This window comes from Puma concolor, chromosome E1, assembly GCF_028749965.1.
Source record: "Puma concolor isolate L17-30 chromosome E1, mPumCon1.1.hap2, whole genome shotgun sequence".
Taxonomy (NCBI): Eukaryota; Metazoa; Chordata; class Mammalia; order Carnivora; family Felidae; genus Puma; species Puma concolor.
In genome coordinates this window covers 30,185,636-30,202,465 of record NC_141680.1, presented here as the reverse complement: position 1 = coordinate 30,202,465, position 16,830 = coordinate 30,185,636, and the positions used below count along the sequence as shown (strand labels likewise).

General features: G+C 43.0%; 2 protein-coding genes across 2 annotated transcripts; both read left to right on the top strand.

Moving 5' to 3' along the window:
• The first annotated feature begins 258 nt into the window (after positions 1 to 258).
• On the top strand, positions 259 to 5,919 carry LOC112852193 (olfactory receptor 4D2). Its single transcript, XM_086686867.1, has 2 exons — positions 259 to 5,014; positions 5,265 to 5,919. Exon 1 carries the CDS (start codon positions 654 to 656, stop codon positions 1,587 to 1,589), a length of 936 nt encoding a protein of 311 aa, XP_086542993.1. The 5' UTR covers positions 259 to 653; the 3' UTR covers positions 1,590 to 5,014; positions 5,265 to 5,919.
• Positions 5,920 to 12,056: 6,137 nt separating this feature from the next.
• Positions 12,057 to 14,005, top strand: OR4D2 (olfactory receptor family 4 subfamily D member 2). The gene has a single exon (XM_086686866.1). The coding sequence runs from the start codon at positions 12,319 to 12,321 to the stop codon at positions 13,267 to 13,269; it is 951 nt and encodes a 316-aa protein (XP_086542992.1). The 5' UTR covers positions 12,057 to 12,318; the 3' UTR covers positions 13,270 to 14,005.
• The last annotated feature ends 2,825 nt before the right edge of the window (positions 14,006 to 16,830 follow it).

The window sequence follows — 16,830 nt, the reverse complement described above, 5'->3', positions numbered from 1 at the left end:
GTTTCTGCCTCTGGGAGTTTTCAGTTAAATTACAGAGGAAAAACATAGACACAGGAATAGTCCATTAAAATGAGGATGGGTTAAATGTTGCATGAAAAATGATTGCTAGAAAAATGTATTGACACTGGCAGAAGGGAGGATGTATTTAGAGGAGGAAACTACCCAGAAAAGAGTGATTGCCAGAGTGATTTATTTCCAGCACTGTTCCAGGAACTTCATGTGTTATTTTATTTAATCCCCTAGGCAATTCTATAAAGATGATGTTTTAATTCTTATATTGCAGACATGGAAACTGAGACCCAGAGAGATGAAGTAGCTTAATCAAGGTCAAATCTCAAGGAGGCAGAAGCCCTGAAATTCTACTGATGTTCTGTTGGACTCCACCTATCTCTCTACCATTGTATCACATGGAATCTTTGAAAGGCAGGTTGCATATGTCTCTGGATGGCTTTAAAGATATGTCACGAATGCATATGACAGCACCAACTTGTAAACTCTCCACAGACAAGCCAATTTCATCAGCACCTAGTGATATGGTCTACACATGAGGCTCCATCATCTGGAGCTGGACAACTCTGAGCCCTGAGCACTAAAAGTGACTTCATGCATGTATACCTATGGTTCATTTTCTTTAGGTGTATGGATGAGACGCCATGGAACCAGGGAACCTCACGTGGGTATCAGAATTTGTCTTTCTGGGGTTCTCACAGACTCGAGAGCTCCAGCTTTTCCTGTTTCTGGTATTCCTGTTTGTCTATACCACCACTGTCGTGGGAAACCTCCTCATCATGGTCACGGTGACCTCAGACACACGGCTCCACACACCCATGTACTTTCTGCTCCGAAATCTGGCTGTCTTAGACCTCTGTTTCTCCTCTGTCACTGCCCCAAAGATGTTGGTGGACTTCCTCTCTGAGAAGAAGACCATCTCCTACCAGGGCTGCATGGCCCAGATCTTCTTCTTCCACTTTCTGGGAGGCGCCATAGTCTTCTTCCTCTCAGTCATGGCCTATGACCGCCTTGTTGCCATCTCCCGACCCCTCCACTATGTGACCATCATGAACACACAGCTCTGTGTGGCACTAGTCGTGACAGCCTGGATGGTAGGTTTCGTCCATTCCATTGCCCAACTGGCTCTGATGCTCCCGTTGCCTTTTTGTGGCCCCAACATCCTGGATAACTTCTACTGTGATGTCCCACAAGTGCTGAGACTCGCCTGCACTGACACCACCCTCCTGGAGTTCCTCATGATCTCCAACAGTGGGCTGCTGGATGTCATCTGGTTCTTTCTCCTCCTGACCTCCTACTCAGTCATCCTGGTGATGCTGAGGTCCCACTCTGGGCAGGCGAGGAGGAAGGCAGCTTCCACTTGCACCACCCACATCGTCGTGGTGTCTATGGTTTTCATTCCAAGCATTTACCTCTATGCCCGGCCCTTCACCCCCTTCTCCATGGACAAGGCTGTGTCCATCAGCCACACGGTCATGACCCCCATGCTCAACCCCATGATCTACACCCTGAGGAACCAGGAGGTGCAGGCAGCAGTGAAGAGACTAGGGAGGCGCCGGCTGGTTTGTAAAAGGGAGTGACAATGAGTGGGTCACTTCTCTCTGGCTTTGTTTTCCATTTGTAAAATGGAGGGAAAGCTACTGTGTCTGCTGGCTATCTTCATAGCTTGTGCATATGTTGTGGAGGTCATCATAGAAGTGAGTGAGTTTTGAAACTAAGCAACTGACTCAGATTTTTGGGAAAAAGGGAAAAGTCCCCTTTGGTGGCTAAGGTTTGTGCCAGGTTTCTAAAACCCCTGCTCATTGAGAAGTGTTCTCATGACTCCGGAAAGCTACACCCTTCTTTCCCCCTTCCTGGGGGGTCGTTTCCTCTTGTGATGAGGGCATTTCCCCCAGCGAAGGCACTTCTAGTTTATGTGTTTTGACTTCTCTTCCCAGCACCCCTTTTGACCTGTGTCCAGAGTGTTAGAGAAAGCACAGACCTTGAAGACATAGCCTTAGCTTGGGAGCCCTTGACCCATATGTTACCAGACTGCTGACCTTGGATATGCTACCTGGCCTCTCTTGAACTCATGGATTCCTCCTCACCAAACTGGCATAAAGCAATATCTGTCCCAATAATCTCACAGATTTGTTATAAGATCCAAACGTGTATAAGAATATTTTATCAACCTTACATAGAACCTATGTGAGGGTTATTGTCATTGTTATGATTATTCCTGACATGTATTTTTTCATGGGTTGAGCGGTGTTTTGGAAGTGTTTGGTGGCAATTCCTCAGTGTGGTGAGGGAGGCATGGAGAGGGTGGGAGCTGAACTTCAGAGGGCCATGCAGCATGCCCATGAATGAAACAGATAACAGAGAGTGAGCACAAATTCAGGGGCATGTCTTCAAGGAAATATTCTTATTTGTATTTGTGATGGATGATTTGAACTCTTCTATGACAGTAAGATATATTCTCATAGGAACATTCTGGAAAGCCACACTCTCACACATTTCTGCCTTCTTGGTGGACAGTTTCCTGTTATTATGACACCATTTCTCCATAAGAGCATTGTATCTTCTTTATTTTGACCCCTTTTTCCAATACTCTGTTTTGGTGTGAGTCTGGATTGGTGGAAATAGCACAAGACTTAGAGGTTAAGCTTTAAATGAAAATCTCTAACTCATAACTTACCAAACTGATGATGACTTGGGATGAACCACTTGACCTCTCTTGGCCTCATGACTTCTTCTTCAATAAATTTGCTTAAATTAATATCTGACCTCCAAACCTCCCAAATTTATTATAAGAATCAAATAAAAAATCATGTGAGAAAACATTGGGCAAACCATGTAAATATTTTTTCTTCCAGTCTTTTTTTGATGATTTTATTTTATTTTCAAATTTGAAAATATCATGAATGTTCAGATTATTTCTGCATTACATTTTCAGTGTAGAACAATAATTGTTACAAACAAAGGATTATGTGTAAAATACATGTAAGTTCTAGAACATTATAGCATTATGAGAGCTCCTAGAAAGACTACTTGATTTAAGAAATAGAAGTTACCAGTAACTTATACCTACCCACAGGGTCCTCTGCCTCACATTCACTCTCTCCCCCCCAATGAAACTCTTTTCTTGAATTTTGCATTTGCCATCCTATTGCTTACAAAAACACTTTTATCACGTTTTTACATAATCAGTAAATATACTGATTCTGTTTTGTTTTATTTTGAGCTTTCTGAAAATATCCTACTGGACATAATATTCTTGGATTTACTTCTTTTTCCACTCAACATTATATTTTTAAGCTTATTTGGGTTGTTTCCAGGTTTGTTTGTTTGTTTTGCTATTGAAAACAGTGCTATTTTGAATATTGCCTTATTTGTCTCCAGTTGCCATGTTGAGGAGCTATGGGCCATACCTTGAAATAGAATTGCTGGGACGCCTGGGTGGCTCAGGCGGTTGAGCGTCCTGACTTTAGATTTTGGCTCAGGTCATGATCCCAGGGTTCTGGGATCAGGCCCTGTGTTGGGCCCTGAGTTGAGTGTGGAGACTGCTTAGGATTCTTTCTCTTCCTCTGCCCCTCTCCTCCACTCTTGCTCTTTCTATAAAAGGAGAGTGAGAGAGAGTGAAAGAGAGAGAGAGAGAGAGAGAGAGAGAGAGAGAGATGGAAATGCTAGGTTTTAAGATCTTCAAAGATAAAACTTTACAAAACGGTGCCAAATTGTTTTCCAAAACTGTTGTACCAAATTACACGTCCATAAGTGGTGTCTAAGTGTTCCCACCAATTCACATCCTACTAGCAGTTGATATTCTGAGACATCTTAATTTTTGCCAGTTTCATGGGTAAAAAATATTTTCTCTGTAGTCTGTAATCATTTGCATTTCTCTCCTCCCTAATGGTTCTTTCCATGTTTTTATTGCTTTCACTTTTCCTGTGAATGCCTTTCGTTAATTTTTCTCTTAACTTTTTCTAGTGAATGTGGGAATTCTCACATAATTTGATTACTGATCAATTGTTGGTTATGTTATATACAATACCTTCTCCCAGTTTGTGATTTGTCTCTGTCTGTGGTGTTAATTTTAATGTAGTTGGATATATTAGTCTTTCATTTCAATATGAACTCATTGATCTCTAATTTAAAAAAAAAATTGCTTCTTACCCAGAGGACAGAAAGATATTCTACATATTTCTTTTATCTTAACTTAAACAAATTTTAACTTCTGGAAAAATCTGAGATTTATAGAAAAGTTGCAAGTGTAGTAGAAGGACTGTTTTTTCCTGAAGGCTTGAGGATCAGTAGCCAATCTGATGCTCACCATTCCTTAATACTTGAACATGCATTTTCTACAAAGATGTTTTCCTATGATACTGCCACACAGTAATCAACACTGTTGCAGTAACAATATGTTGCTAGAATCCAGTTTTCAGCCTCCATTCAAGTTTTGCCAAATATCACAGTAAAGTCATCTAGAAAGAGAAGCTGGATCCAAATCACATGTTGCATTTTGTTGTTGTGTCTTTTTAGACATCTCGAATCTGGAAGAGCTTCTTGAATTTGGTTATCTTGGCACTTTCAAAGATTACAGGCCAGTGATTCTGTAGAATGTCCTTAAATTTGGATTTGGCTGATATTTCGGGTGATTAGCTTCAGGTGATGCATTTTGGTCACTCTTTCAAGGACATCCCAGAAGCCATGCTGTGTGTTCTTATTGCATGTTATGAGGTGCGACTGATGTTGCTTTGTCTCATTACTAATGCCCTATCACTTCGATTACTTGACTGAGGAGGTGTTAGGATTCTCATCTTTGTTATCATTTTCTCTTGAAAAATAGTAAATATTTTGTGAGGAGGTACTTTGAGACTATGTCAATATCTGGTTCTTTATCAAACTTGCAGTTTATTCTTTTGTTTATTTCTATCTGTGTGGACTTGTATTTTCCTTTTTTTTAATCAATTGAGTTATAATCTATTACTAATTTGTCCCAGAGTTGGCCAGTTGGAGTCTCTTCAAGGTGCTTTTTTTTTTTTTTTTTTTTTTTAATTTTTTTTTTTCAACGTTTATTTATTTTTGGGACAGAGAGAGACAGAGCATGAACGGGCGAGGGGCAGAGAGAGAGAGGGAGACACAGAATCGGAAACAGGCTCCAGGCTCTGAGCCATCAGCCCAGAGCCCGACGCGGGGCTCGAACTCACGGACCGCGAGATCGTGACCTGGCTGAAGTCGGACGCTTAACCGACTGCGCCACCCAGGCGCCCCTCAAGGTGCTTTTTCAAGCACATCCTTACTTTCTGGCACAGTGTCATGCACACACTTATCTTATATTTTCCTGTTCTGGCTCTGGAATCAAGTATTTCTCTAAACAGTCCTGCCAAAAGCAATTTTGGTGAAGAATGGTGTTTACGGGTCACTATCTGGGTGCTGGGAGTGCTCACTGATTTAGCCAGGGTCATGAAGATTTACTCTAGTTTTCTAGGAGTTTTATAACTTTAGCTCTTATATTTAGGTCTTTTTTGAATTATTTGTTTAAGTTTATTCATTTATTTTTGAGAGAGAGGGAGCATGAGCATGAGCCCGAAAGGGGCAGAGAGAGAGGGAGAGAGAGAATCCCAAGCAGTCTCCACACTGTCAGCATGGAGCTGATGCAGGGCTTGAACTCATGAACTGTGAGATTATGACCTGAGCTGAATCAAGAGTCAGACGCTTAACCTACTGAGCCACCCAGGTGCCCCTCGAGTTAATTTTTGTATGTGGTTTAAGGTAGCAATCCAACTTTACTCTTTTTTGTGTGGATATCTACTTGTCCTCGTGCCATTCATTGAAGAGACTATTTTCCCCCATTGAAGAGTTCTTTGAAAATCAATTGACTGTAAAATAAATAAATTAAATAAATAAATAAATAAATAAATTGACTATAAATGTATGAATTTATTCCTGGACTCTCAATTCTATTCTTTGGTATATACATCTTTTCAATGTTTCTTTGGAGGGATGAGTCCTGGGAGTTCCCCACTCTGCCATCACTCTATCCTTAATTTACTAACTTATTTAATTTATCTCCCTCTATAGAACCCACTGCCCATACCAGATCCATTTCCTTACTGCACTTGGGCTTTGGTATCACACTGCAGGCCAGCTCCCCAACTCAGCCAGTTTCTTACACTACTCATGCTCCAAAAATCTCACCTCACAATGTCCCCCATGTGGACATCCTCTTCGCCCTGCTTGGTCTCCAAGTCCTGGTGTCAGACTGAACCCCTGCATGAACACGCACCTCATCCTTTCGAAGCTTTGATTCCTTGCACTGAGTGATGTTCTCCTCACCTTGCTTTAACACCCACAATGGGCAGGTCCCAGGAGGGGACACCCAGGCTCTGACAGCCCATACTGGGTCACATCCTATGGACACCCCATTCAAAATATGTTTTTATTCTACATTCAGAAGGGATTTTCTCAACTCTATTTTCAAATTCTGCTATTACAGTTTTCATTCCTGTCAACATATTTTAATTTCCAAGAACTCTTCTTTGTTCTGTGACTTTTGTCCATGCCATCCTGTTCTTATGTTATGGCTACTCTACCTTCTTGCTTCTCTCAAAGGATGCTAATTATATAAACTGGAGATTAAAAAAAAGTTTTCTTCTGCTTCCCAGGCCATTTCTTTTTTCTTATCATTTATTTTTCTATTTATTTTGTGTTTGCCCTTTCTGTTGGTGGTCTTCCTTAAACTCCTGGTGATCTTCGATTATCTGCATTTAAGAGTAAGGCAATACAATGCTAATTGGTACCTCTATGTATAGTGTAGATTTCACTTCAGGGGTTCAGGTAGAACCCCTGAAGAACCCCCAAGTGACAACACATAAAGGTCTATTTTTCCAGAGCTTTTTCTCCAAAGGAAAAAAAAAATCTTGATTTTCTGTCTTTGGCTTAGATGCGAGAACTTTGCACTGGGGTGATGAGCCTCAGTACCTCTTAGTATAGAAAGATTCCTACCTGATATCCCTCTCTCAAGTACATTACTCACATCTGAGTTTGTGACCTCTGCTATTACGAATTTTCTTATGTAAGAGAGACTTTGCATCATTGTCAAGATCCTTTTGCCTCTGGCCCATTATGTTCATTCCTGTTCCTAGGTGCTTTATATGAATATAGCATTGCTCTTGGGTGCCTACCCAACAGTCATCCCCAGCCACTTCTCCCTTGCTTGTCCCTCTCATAGGTGTTCACTTTGCCAGAACACTTTAAAGCTAGGAGCGCTCACATGTTCATGTGATCCAGGAATGACAAATACTACAAAAAGTGTGTTTGCCAGAGAGCTTTTGGGAAAGATTTTTCCTCCATGATTAAAGGCCAGAGATGTAGGAGGAAAAATAAACTGTCCCACACCCCTTTGCTTCCCTCTGGCCTTTGAATGAGAGTGTGTGAGGACACACGTGATGATTGAAGCCATGGAGTCCATCTTGGCTCATGAGGGAAAGGCCAAGAGCATCACAGAGTCACTGAGGTGGTGTCTTGATATCATTGGGCCATGGTCCCAACTGGCTCATTGGCTTTGACTCCCTGATTTTTCTGAATCACCTTTTTCTCTCCTCCTTTTCTTTTGTTTTTGTTTTTTTAAATTTTTTTAATTAAAAAAATTTTTTTACACCTGCTAGATGGTGGGCAGAATAAACAGGTGATAAAAAAATGTTTGAGGGAGAGACAGAGTGCAGTGGGGGAGGGTCAGAGAAAGAGGGAGACACAGAATCCAAAGCAGGCTCCAGGCTCTGAGCTGTCAGCACAGAGACCGATGCGGGGCTTGAAATCACCAACCACAAGATCATGAGCTGAGCCAAAGTCATCCAGATGCCCCTCCTCCTTCTTTTCATATCTCCCATCTCCTTTCCTTTCTCCTCTCTTCTCTTCTCTTCACTCTCCTCACATCTTTAACGGTTTTGAAGCTGGGATGGGATGAGTCAAGGACACAGGCAAAGTTACAGGCTCTTACTGCCCTCATTAAGTCTTTGCTGAAACAAGATGGGGTGTGAAGAAATAGAGGAACAGCTCCCCCATGTCGTTCCATCCACCCTCTCCTCTCCTTCCCCCTGTGACTGTGGAGGCCTTCATCTATAGGTCACTCTCCTGCATCATGTTCTCCACTGGCTTCTCATGTCCTGTTAGATAAATCTAAATTCATTAACCTGGTTCTTCCAAGCTCTGCAGAGTCTGATCCCTGCCTCCTCTCCTCCCTCATCCCCCACCACTTGCCCTGTGCTCTGGCCTTGCTGAGGTGCTCGGGGTTCCTGGAGTAGATGCTGTGCCATTTCATCTCTGGGCCTCTGTTCTTCCTGCCAGAAACACACTTCTGCCTACATGCATGAACCGCCCCTTTGTTCAAATGTCCCCTCCTCTGGGAAGCTTTCCCTTCTCTCCCAGGCATGGCTAGGTGCTCAGTCCTTTAACCTTTGAGTCCTTCCCTGAGAGAGCTGTTTTCTCCTTGATGTGAGTGCATTTATGTGTTTCTGGGTCTGTTTTCCCCACTTGACTGTGAGTTCGTTGAAAGCAAACTGTATGCCTTATATTTGTGTCCCCAGCACTGGGCAGAGAGGTGGACCCAGACATGCTCTCTGTGCTCTCCTGCTCTTCAAGGATAACTTCCACTTGTGCTAACAAACATTTACCGAATTTTCAAAATAGGCCAGCTACAAAACTCCAAAGCAATAAGCCATAGTGTAATCAATTTTTAAAACAGAAAAATCATCCATAATCTCACATGGAGGAGTCAACTTTGGGGTTGACATGTGGTTTAGGAGACATTTTACAGACATTTATGTGCCTTGAGAGGAGACATATATAAACTAGAGCATACATGGGCTTTCTCACTGAGAGGTAAATCAGAATCATAAGGATTTAATCTAGGTAATTTAATTAGTTACTGTGAATTATCTTATAGTTAGTGACATCTGATAGTTAATGAGATTGATAAAGGCTATTCCCTTTTCCAGCATTAACACAGGCTATTTTTACAAGCAGCTGGATTTTAAAATGGAGTATAGCTCTAAATCTTGGGAAGAATTAGCTTTTTAAGTTTATAGCTCTCGTATGTTGGAAGAAACCAAAGCTTTGCATAGTGTTTCTATATGCCAGAGGGACTTCATTTTATTAAGTATAAATATTTGTACTGAAAGAACTCAGACCAACTTGGAAACCTCATGTGGAACAGAGAGATTCTAAGAAATCAAAGTTTCCATAATGCACCAAATTTAGGAAGCCAGGCAATTCCAATTCTGACCAGTTCATCATAATAAGAAAATATATGCACTTCCTGTACTAGTCCTTGTATGAAAGGAAAGATCTTACTGAGTAATAAAGAGTACTAGAATTTTATAGAAGGCCCAATAGAATTGGATATGGATGGGGAATCAACTTTGTGGTCTGGTTGGCAAAAAGAACCCCACAAAGTTTACATGGTTTCAGATTCCAAGGCGGTATACAAACATTTTCCACCTATGAATTGCCCAAGTTAAGATCAATTAAAATTATTTTTAAGATAAATATCAAATAAATTTTTTTTTAATATAGCAAACTGGTCGTGTTGGTGATGCTGTGAGGGAGAACTGTCCACGTGCTGACAAACCTGAGGTAAGTCGTTCTCAGACTGCGGCCCCAGAGAAGCAGCATCAGAATCATCTGAAAGCTTGTCAGAAATGCCAGTTCTCAGGCGCCCACAAGACCTACTCAATCAGACATTCTGTGCGGGCTGAGTTTCAGTGCACCCTGCAGGTGATTCTAATGCATGCTCGAGTGTGTGAACCACTGCTCTATGAAACGGGTCCTTCCAAAAGTCTCAGGCATGTTAATTCTTTTTGCAGAGACTCTGTCCTCCTAATTCTATATTTCATGAATCTCTACAATTTCCAATGTCTTTGGTAGGGTTTTTGTTTTTGTTTTTGTTTTGCCCTCAAGGCAGACCTCTCAACTAGTGTTTTTGAGAGACTTAGCAACTTTTTAACAACTCCCATTGCTCCCTTGTCCCCAGTGGGAATCATTCCAGCTCTACTTCCTGAGCCCAATAGTTTCTCCCTGAGATTATGCCCTCTTCCCCAGGGTCACGCCCATGGGGGTGCATGGGGGTATGGGCTGGCACCAGGAAGCTGCAAAGGGACATGGAAAGAACCCCCCCAGAAAGATGTAAGACCTGAACTCTCTTCTCCCATTCTGGGCTGAGGAAAGGTGAGAGACTGAGGGTTTCCTCACCTACCAATAGGTCAGCAGTAATTGGGTTCTTGAAAACACCTGCTAGAGGGTGGGCAGAATAAACAGGTGACATAGACTTGACGGTAGCTAAGTCTAAAGCGTGAGGAGAGCCTCAGGAAGTAATTCAGGGGGAATGTGCTGTTAAAACAGTGGCTTCGGGTTGCATGTAAAACCTAGTCATTTTAGCAACCGGCGTAGAGGGGGCCTTAGGAGGTACAGGCAGGGGATAAGTAAAATCACTCAAAACTTCTCCACATAATCAGTTGCCTACTTGAGACATTAATTTGACAACATTTATTGAGCACGTGCCATATCAGAGTTGTTCCAAGTTCTAGGGTTACTGAGATATTGAAATTATAATGTACTTGGTTGACAGAAGATGGAACAAATGAGTGATAAGCCTATAATCGAGGTATTTTTAAAAATATTATAAGAAGCTGAGAAATAGTAGTTCTGCAGGGGAGAGTTGGTGAAATAAGTGGCAGAGAAGGTGATGTCTGAGTGGGTAGTTTCTAAGGCTGAGAAGGTGGGGAACAGGATTCTAGGAAACAAACATGGAAATAAGCAAATATGTGGCATGTTTGAGAAACTACAATCCATTAAAGAGACAGTGGTTCGCCAGATGCAGAGATACTGATTAGGAAGGCAGAAGGAGGCTTCATTTTGACAGCTCGTATGACATGCTGAGTGGATGGTGTGTGCGTATATGCAGGTATGTATTTCCCCTCTGACATGATCTACAAAAAGTATTCAATGTGACTCCTAAGGAATGCTAATGAGCGGTACTGTGTGGAAGGTGGACTTGAGAGAAAGCAAATGGATGTGAGCAATTCAAAGAGAAAGCTAATAGATACTGGATTGCACAGGCAGGTGAGAGAGGATGGGAGACTGAAGCCCCCCCTAACCCTGTTTCTGTTGACCTCTCCACCTCCATCACCTTCTCCAGCTTTGGCCCCGTTCCCTCCCTCGCCCACTGCCTTCCTATTTCCCCTTCCTTCACCTGCTCTGTTCCTCCCTCGCACTTTCTCTTCATCTACCCTTAATTCTTCATCGATTTCTTTTTTTCCTGTAATATTTTCCTTTTTCCTCTACCTCTGGATTCAGTACCCTCTTCTGAAATTGCTGTCCTTTCAGAAGAGCGGAGTCTTCTTCAAACAATATATTCGTCACCTATTACTTGATGTCATGAAAGTCCCTTATCCCTCTGCCTCTTGTGTCCACATATGTTCTGGGGAGCCTCACCAAGTAAAGGAACACCTATGCTAGGGGGTGGGGGAGACCAGATATCCCAGGTGTTCAATCATGTCTCCATGGGCTCCTCCTTGGGCTCCTCTGCACAAACCTGCATACCCTACTCACCCACCCAGCAGGCAACATCTGGCACTTATTAAGTACCAACTGTGAGCGAGGATGGGGACTGAGGGACACAAATATATTGTGAAATTGAGACCATCTGTCTGTAAGATGACATGGTTGAATTGTGGAGGAAAAACAGACAATATAAAAAGTTCATTAACATGATGACGTGTTCAATATTGTGTGAAAAGTGACTAAAGAAAAATGTATTTGAGATGGGAAGAAGGAAGGATGTCTTTAGAGGAGGAGGCTACACAGAGAGTGATTACCATTTATTTCCAGGCACTATTCTAGAAACTTTGTATGTATCATTCTACTTCAGCCATCTGAAGAGGCTATAAAGTATTTTTATTCCTAACTTTCAGATAATGAGATAGACCTAGAGAGATTAAGTAAACTTAATCAAAGTCAAATCTTAAGGAAATGGAAGACTTGATATTTGACTGATATTCTGTTGGACTCCAACTGTCTCCCTACCACTGTCTTTGAAAGGCAGGTTGATATGTCTCTGGATGGCATTAAGATATCTTATGAATGTATATTACAGCACCAACCTATAAACTCTCTAGAGATAAGCCCATTTCATCAGCACCTAGTGATATGGGCTACACATGCAATGCCCATCATATAGACCTGAACAACTCAGTTCTGAGCTCCAGAGCACTAAATAGACAAGTGGTAACTTCATGCATCCTGTGGTTCCTGTAGTTCCTTTTCTTTAGGTGTATGGAGAAAATTGCCATGGAACAAGGGAACCTCACGTGGGTATCAGAATTTGTCTTCCTGGGACTCTCACAGACTCGAGAGCTCCAGCTTTTCCTGTTTCTGGTGTTCCTGTTTGTCTATACCACCACTGTCATGGGAAACCTCCTCATCATGGTCACGGTGACCTCAGACACACGGCTCCACACACCCATGTACTTTCTGCTCCGAAATCTGGCTGTCTTAGACCTCTGTTTCTCCTCTGTCACTGCCCCAAAGATGCTGGTGGACTTCCTCTCTGAGAAGAAGACCATCTCCTACCAGGGCTGCATGGCCCAGATCTTCTTCTTCCACTTTCTGGGAGGCGCCATGGTCTTCTTCCTCTCAGTCATGGCCTATGACCGCCTTGTTGCCATCTCCCGACCCCTCCACTATGTGACCATCATGAACACACAGCTCTGTGTGGGACTTGTGGTGGCTAGCTGGATAGGAGGATTCGTCCATTCCATTGCCCAACTGGCTCTGATGCTCCCGTTGCCTTTCTGTGGCCCCAACGTCCTGGATAACTTCTACTGTGATGTCCCACAAGTGCTGAGACTCGCCTGCACTGACACCACCCTCCTGGAGTTCCTCATGATCTCCAACAGTGGGCTGCTGGATGTCATCTTGTTCTTTCTCCTCCTGACCTCCTACTCAGTCATCCTGGTGATGCTGAGGTCCCACTCTGGGCAGGCGAGGAGGAAGGCAGCTTCCACTTGCACCACCCACATCGTCGTGGTGTCTATGGTTTTCATTCCAAGCATTTACCTCTATGCCCGGCCCTTCACCCCCTTCTCCATGGACAAGGCTGTGTCCATCAGCCACACGGTCATGACCCCCATGCTCAACCCCATGATCTACACCCTGAGGAACCAGGAGGTGCAGGCAGCAGTGAAGAGACTAGGGAGGCGCCGGCTGGTTTGTAAAAGGGAGTGACAATGAGTGGGTCACTTCTCTCTGGCTTTGTTTTCCATTTGTAAAATGGAGGGAAAGCTACTGTGTCTGCTGGCTATCTTCATAGCTTGTGCATATGTTGTGGAGGTCATCATAGAAGTGAGTGAGTTTTGAAACTAAGCAACTGACTCAGATTTTTGGGAAAAAGGGAAAAGTCCCCTTTGGTGGCTAAGGTTTGTGCCAGGTTTCTAAAACCCCTGCTCATTGAGAAGTGTTCTCATGACTCCGGAAAGCTACACCCTTCTTTCCCCCTTCCTGGGGGGTCGTTTCCTCTTGTGATGAGGGCATTTCCCCCAGCGAAGGCACTTCTAGTTTATGTGTTTTGACTTCTCTTCCCAGCACCCCTTTTGACCTGTGTCCAGAGTGTTAGAGAAAGCACAGACCTTGAAGACATAGCCTTAGCTTGGGAGCCCTTGACCCATATGTTACCAGACTGCTGACCTTGGATAAGCTACCTGGCCTCTCTTGAACTCATGGATTCCTCCTCACCAAACTGGCATAAAGCAATATCTGTCCCAATAATCTCACAGATTTGTTATAAGATCCAAAACGTGTATAAGAATATTTTATCAACCTTACATAGAACCTATGTGAGGGTTATTGTCATTGTTATGATTATTCCTGACATATATTTTTTCATGGGTTGAGCAGTGTTTTGGAAGTGTTTGGTGGCGATTCCTCAGTGTGGTGAGGGAGGCATGGAGAGGGTGGGAGCTGAACTCCAAAGGGCCATGCAACATGCTCATGAGTGAGTATAAATTCAGGGGCGTGTCTGCACGACTCTGACTACCATCAGAGCCTGCCATCTACCCATTAAACCCCATTTTCAGACTCAACACTTCTTGTAAACAGGAATGGGAAGATCCATTCATTTGTTCATTCATTCATTTTTGTAAAGATACATTTGGGGCCTGCTGCAGTACTTTATGCATAGACAGTGCTCTGTAACAGTTTGCTGGCTCTCTGTTTCTCTTTATCCCCATCCCTTTTTCCTTCTCTACCTCCCTGCATTGATTTCTGCCAGTTCAGTCTTTACATCCATCTGGGCTTTCCCTCCATCCCCAGTTCACTGGTGTTCCTTGCTTCCTCTCTTCCTAAACCTCATTGCCATGCACCCATCATATCTTTCCTTCACTATCACACTGGGGCTTTCGGGTCAGGTTGTTAGAGTTGAAGAGAAGAAATAGGTTATGGTTAGAGTTGCAAGGGGTTGCAACCCCGACAACTTTCAATAAAAAGAGGAGGTTTAAAGTTCTCTCTGAAGTTGCATATTGTGGGTATGAGAAGCTGTCAGGACTGACACAGCTGGTCTCTCTTTTCCCTCCCTCCCTCCTAATGCGGTCACCTTATATATGGCTCAGATGGGAGCCTCAGCCTGAAAACCTGACTTTCCCATTCTGCTTTCTGCAATCAACTAGCTCAGTGTCTCAGGTTCCAATTCCAAAACCCTATGAAAATAATCTGATTGGCTGAGGTTGGGCCACAAGTCCCATATGGCTGAGGGGATGTGAAGATCATGTGACAGAAGCATGACCATCAAGGTCCGTCCCTTCAGTGAGAATTGTGAGTGAAGGTTGTTCCCAGAGAAAGAGCATGTGGGTAGACAGACTCCCCCATAGATATATCTGCCATGAAAGGCACAAGGAGGATACCCCTTAAATTACACCATCCAAGGAACTTGTAATTAGTTATGTCTAGACATTCATGTGTTTATTCATCCATTAAATAAGTATTTATTGAGTGCTTTCTAATTTAGTTTTTCTGTTCTACTTGTCCTTTTTACCCCAGATTCTTAGGGAAACTGTCTTTGTCTTGGCTGAACTGAGGGGAGAGAGGACAGGGTCCTGGGGAAGCAGGATATTCTCAGAGGACACATGTGGCAGCAGCAGTGGCTGATCCAGGAGAAGCCATCAGCAGTCGCTGGGGGAGCTGGGATGCAGAGAGAACTGAAAGCAGGAGAGGAAGCAGCTGAGGCACCAAAGACTATGGTGCCTGCCTGGACAGCCATGTACAGGCATATCTCCTGCATCTCATGCATGCAGGGATATACCAAGGAAAGGGCAGAGGGTGCCTGTGCAGGCAATAGAGGGATCTTTTTCTGTGGAGAATGTATTTATTTATTTATTTATTTATTTATTTATTTATTTATTTATTTTGTTTTTTTTTTTGTTTGTTTTTTTTAACATTTTTTTTATTTATATATGAAATTTATTGTCAAATTGGTTTCCATACAACACCCAGTGCTCATCCCAAAAGGTGCCCTCCTCAATACCCATCACCCACCCTCTCCTCCCTCCCACCCCCCATCAACCCTTAGTTTGTTCTCAGTTCTCAACAGTCTCTTATGCTTTGGCTCTCTCCCACTCTAACCTCTTTTTTTTTTTTTTTCCCTTCCCCTCCCCCATGGGTTCCTGTTAAGTTTCTCAGGATCCACATAAGAGTGAAACCATATGGTATCTGTCTTTCTCTGTATGGCTAATTTCACTTAGCATCACACTCTCCAGTTCCATCCACGTTGCTACAAAAGGCCATATTTCATTTTTTCTCATTGCCACGTAGTATTCCATTGTGTATATAAACCACAATTTCTTTATCCATTCATCAGTTGATGGACATTTAGGCTCTTTCCATAATTTGGCTATTGTTGAGAGTGCTGCTATGAACATTGGGGTACAAGTGCCCCTATGCATCAGTACTCCTGTGTCCCTTGGATAAATTCCTAGCAGTGCTATTGCTGGGTCATAGGGTAGGTCTATTTTTAATTTTCTGAGGAACCTCCACACTGCTTTCCAGAGCGGCTGCACCAATTTGCATTCCCACCAACAGTGCAAGAGGGTTCCCGTTTCTCCACATCCTCTCCAGCATCTAGAGTCTCCTGATTTGTTCATTTTGGCCACTCTGACTGGCGTGAGGTGATACCTGAGTGTGGTTTTGATTTGTATTTCCCTGATAAGGAGCGACGCTGAACATCTTTTCATGTGCCTGTTGGCCATCCGGATGTCTTCTTTAGAGAAGTGTCTATTCATGTTTTCTGCCCATTTCTTCACTGGGTTATTTGCTTTTCGGGTGTGGAGTTTGGTGAGCTCTTTATAGATTTTGGATACTAGCCCTTTGTCCGATATGTCATTTGCAAATATCTTTTCCCATTCCGTTGGTTGCCTTTTAGTTTTGTTGGTTGTTTCCTTTGCTGTGCAGAAGCTTTTTATCTTCATAAGGTCCCAGTAATTCACTTTTGCTTTTAATTCCCTTGCCTTTGGGGATGTGTCGAGTAAGAGATTGCTATGGCTGAGGTCAGAGAGGTCTTTTCCTGCTTTCTCCTCTAGGGTTTTGATGGTTTCCTGTCTCACATTCAGGTCCTTTATCCATTTTGAGTTTATTTTTGTGAATGGTGTGAGAAAGTGGTCTAGTTTCAACCTTCTGCATGTTGCTGTCCAGTTCTCCCAGCACCATTTGTTAAAGAGACTGTCTTTTTTCCATTGGATGTTCTTTCCTGCTTTGTCAAAGATTAGTTGGCCATACGTTTGTGGGTCTAGTTCTGGGGTT

Excerpts from the sequence above, each read along its gene's own strand:
- LOC112852193 (XM_086686867.1), top strand. The coding sequence starts at position 654 with ATGGAACCAGGGAACCTCACGTGGGTATCAGAATTTGTCTTTCTGGGG.
- OR4D2 (XM_086686866.1), top strand. The coding sequence starts at position 12,319 with ATGGAGAAAATTGCCATGGAACAAGGGAACCTCACGTGGGTATCAGAA.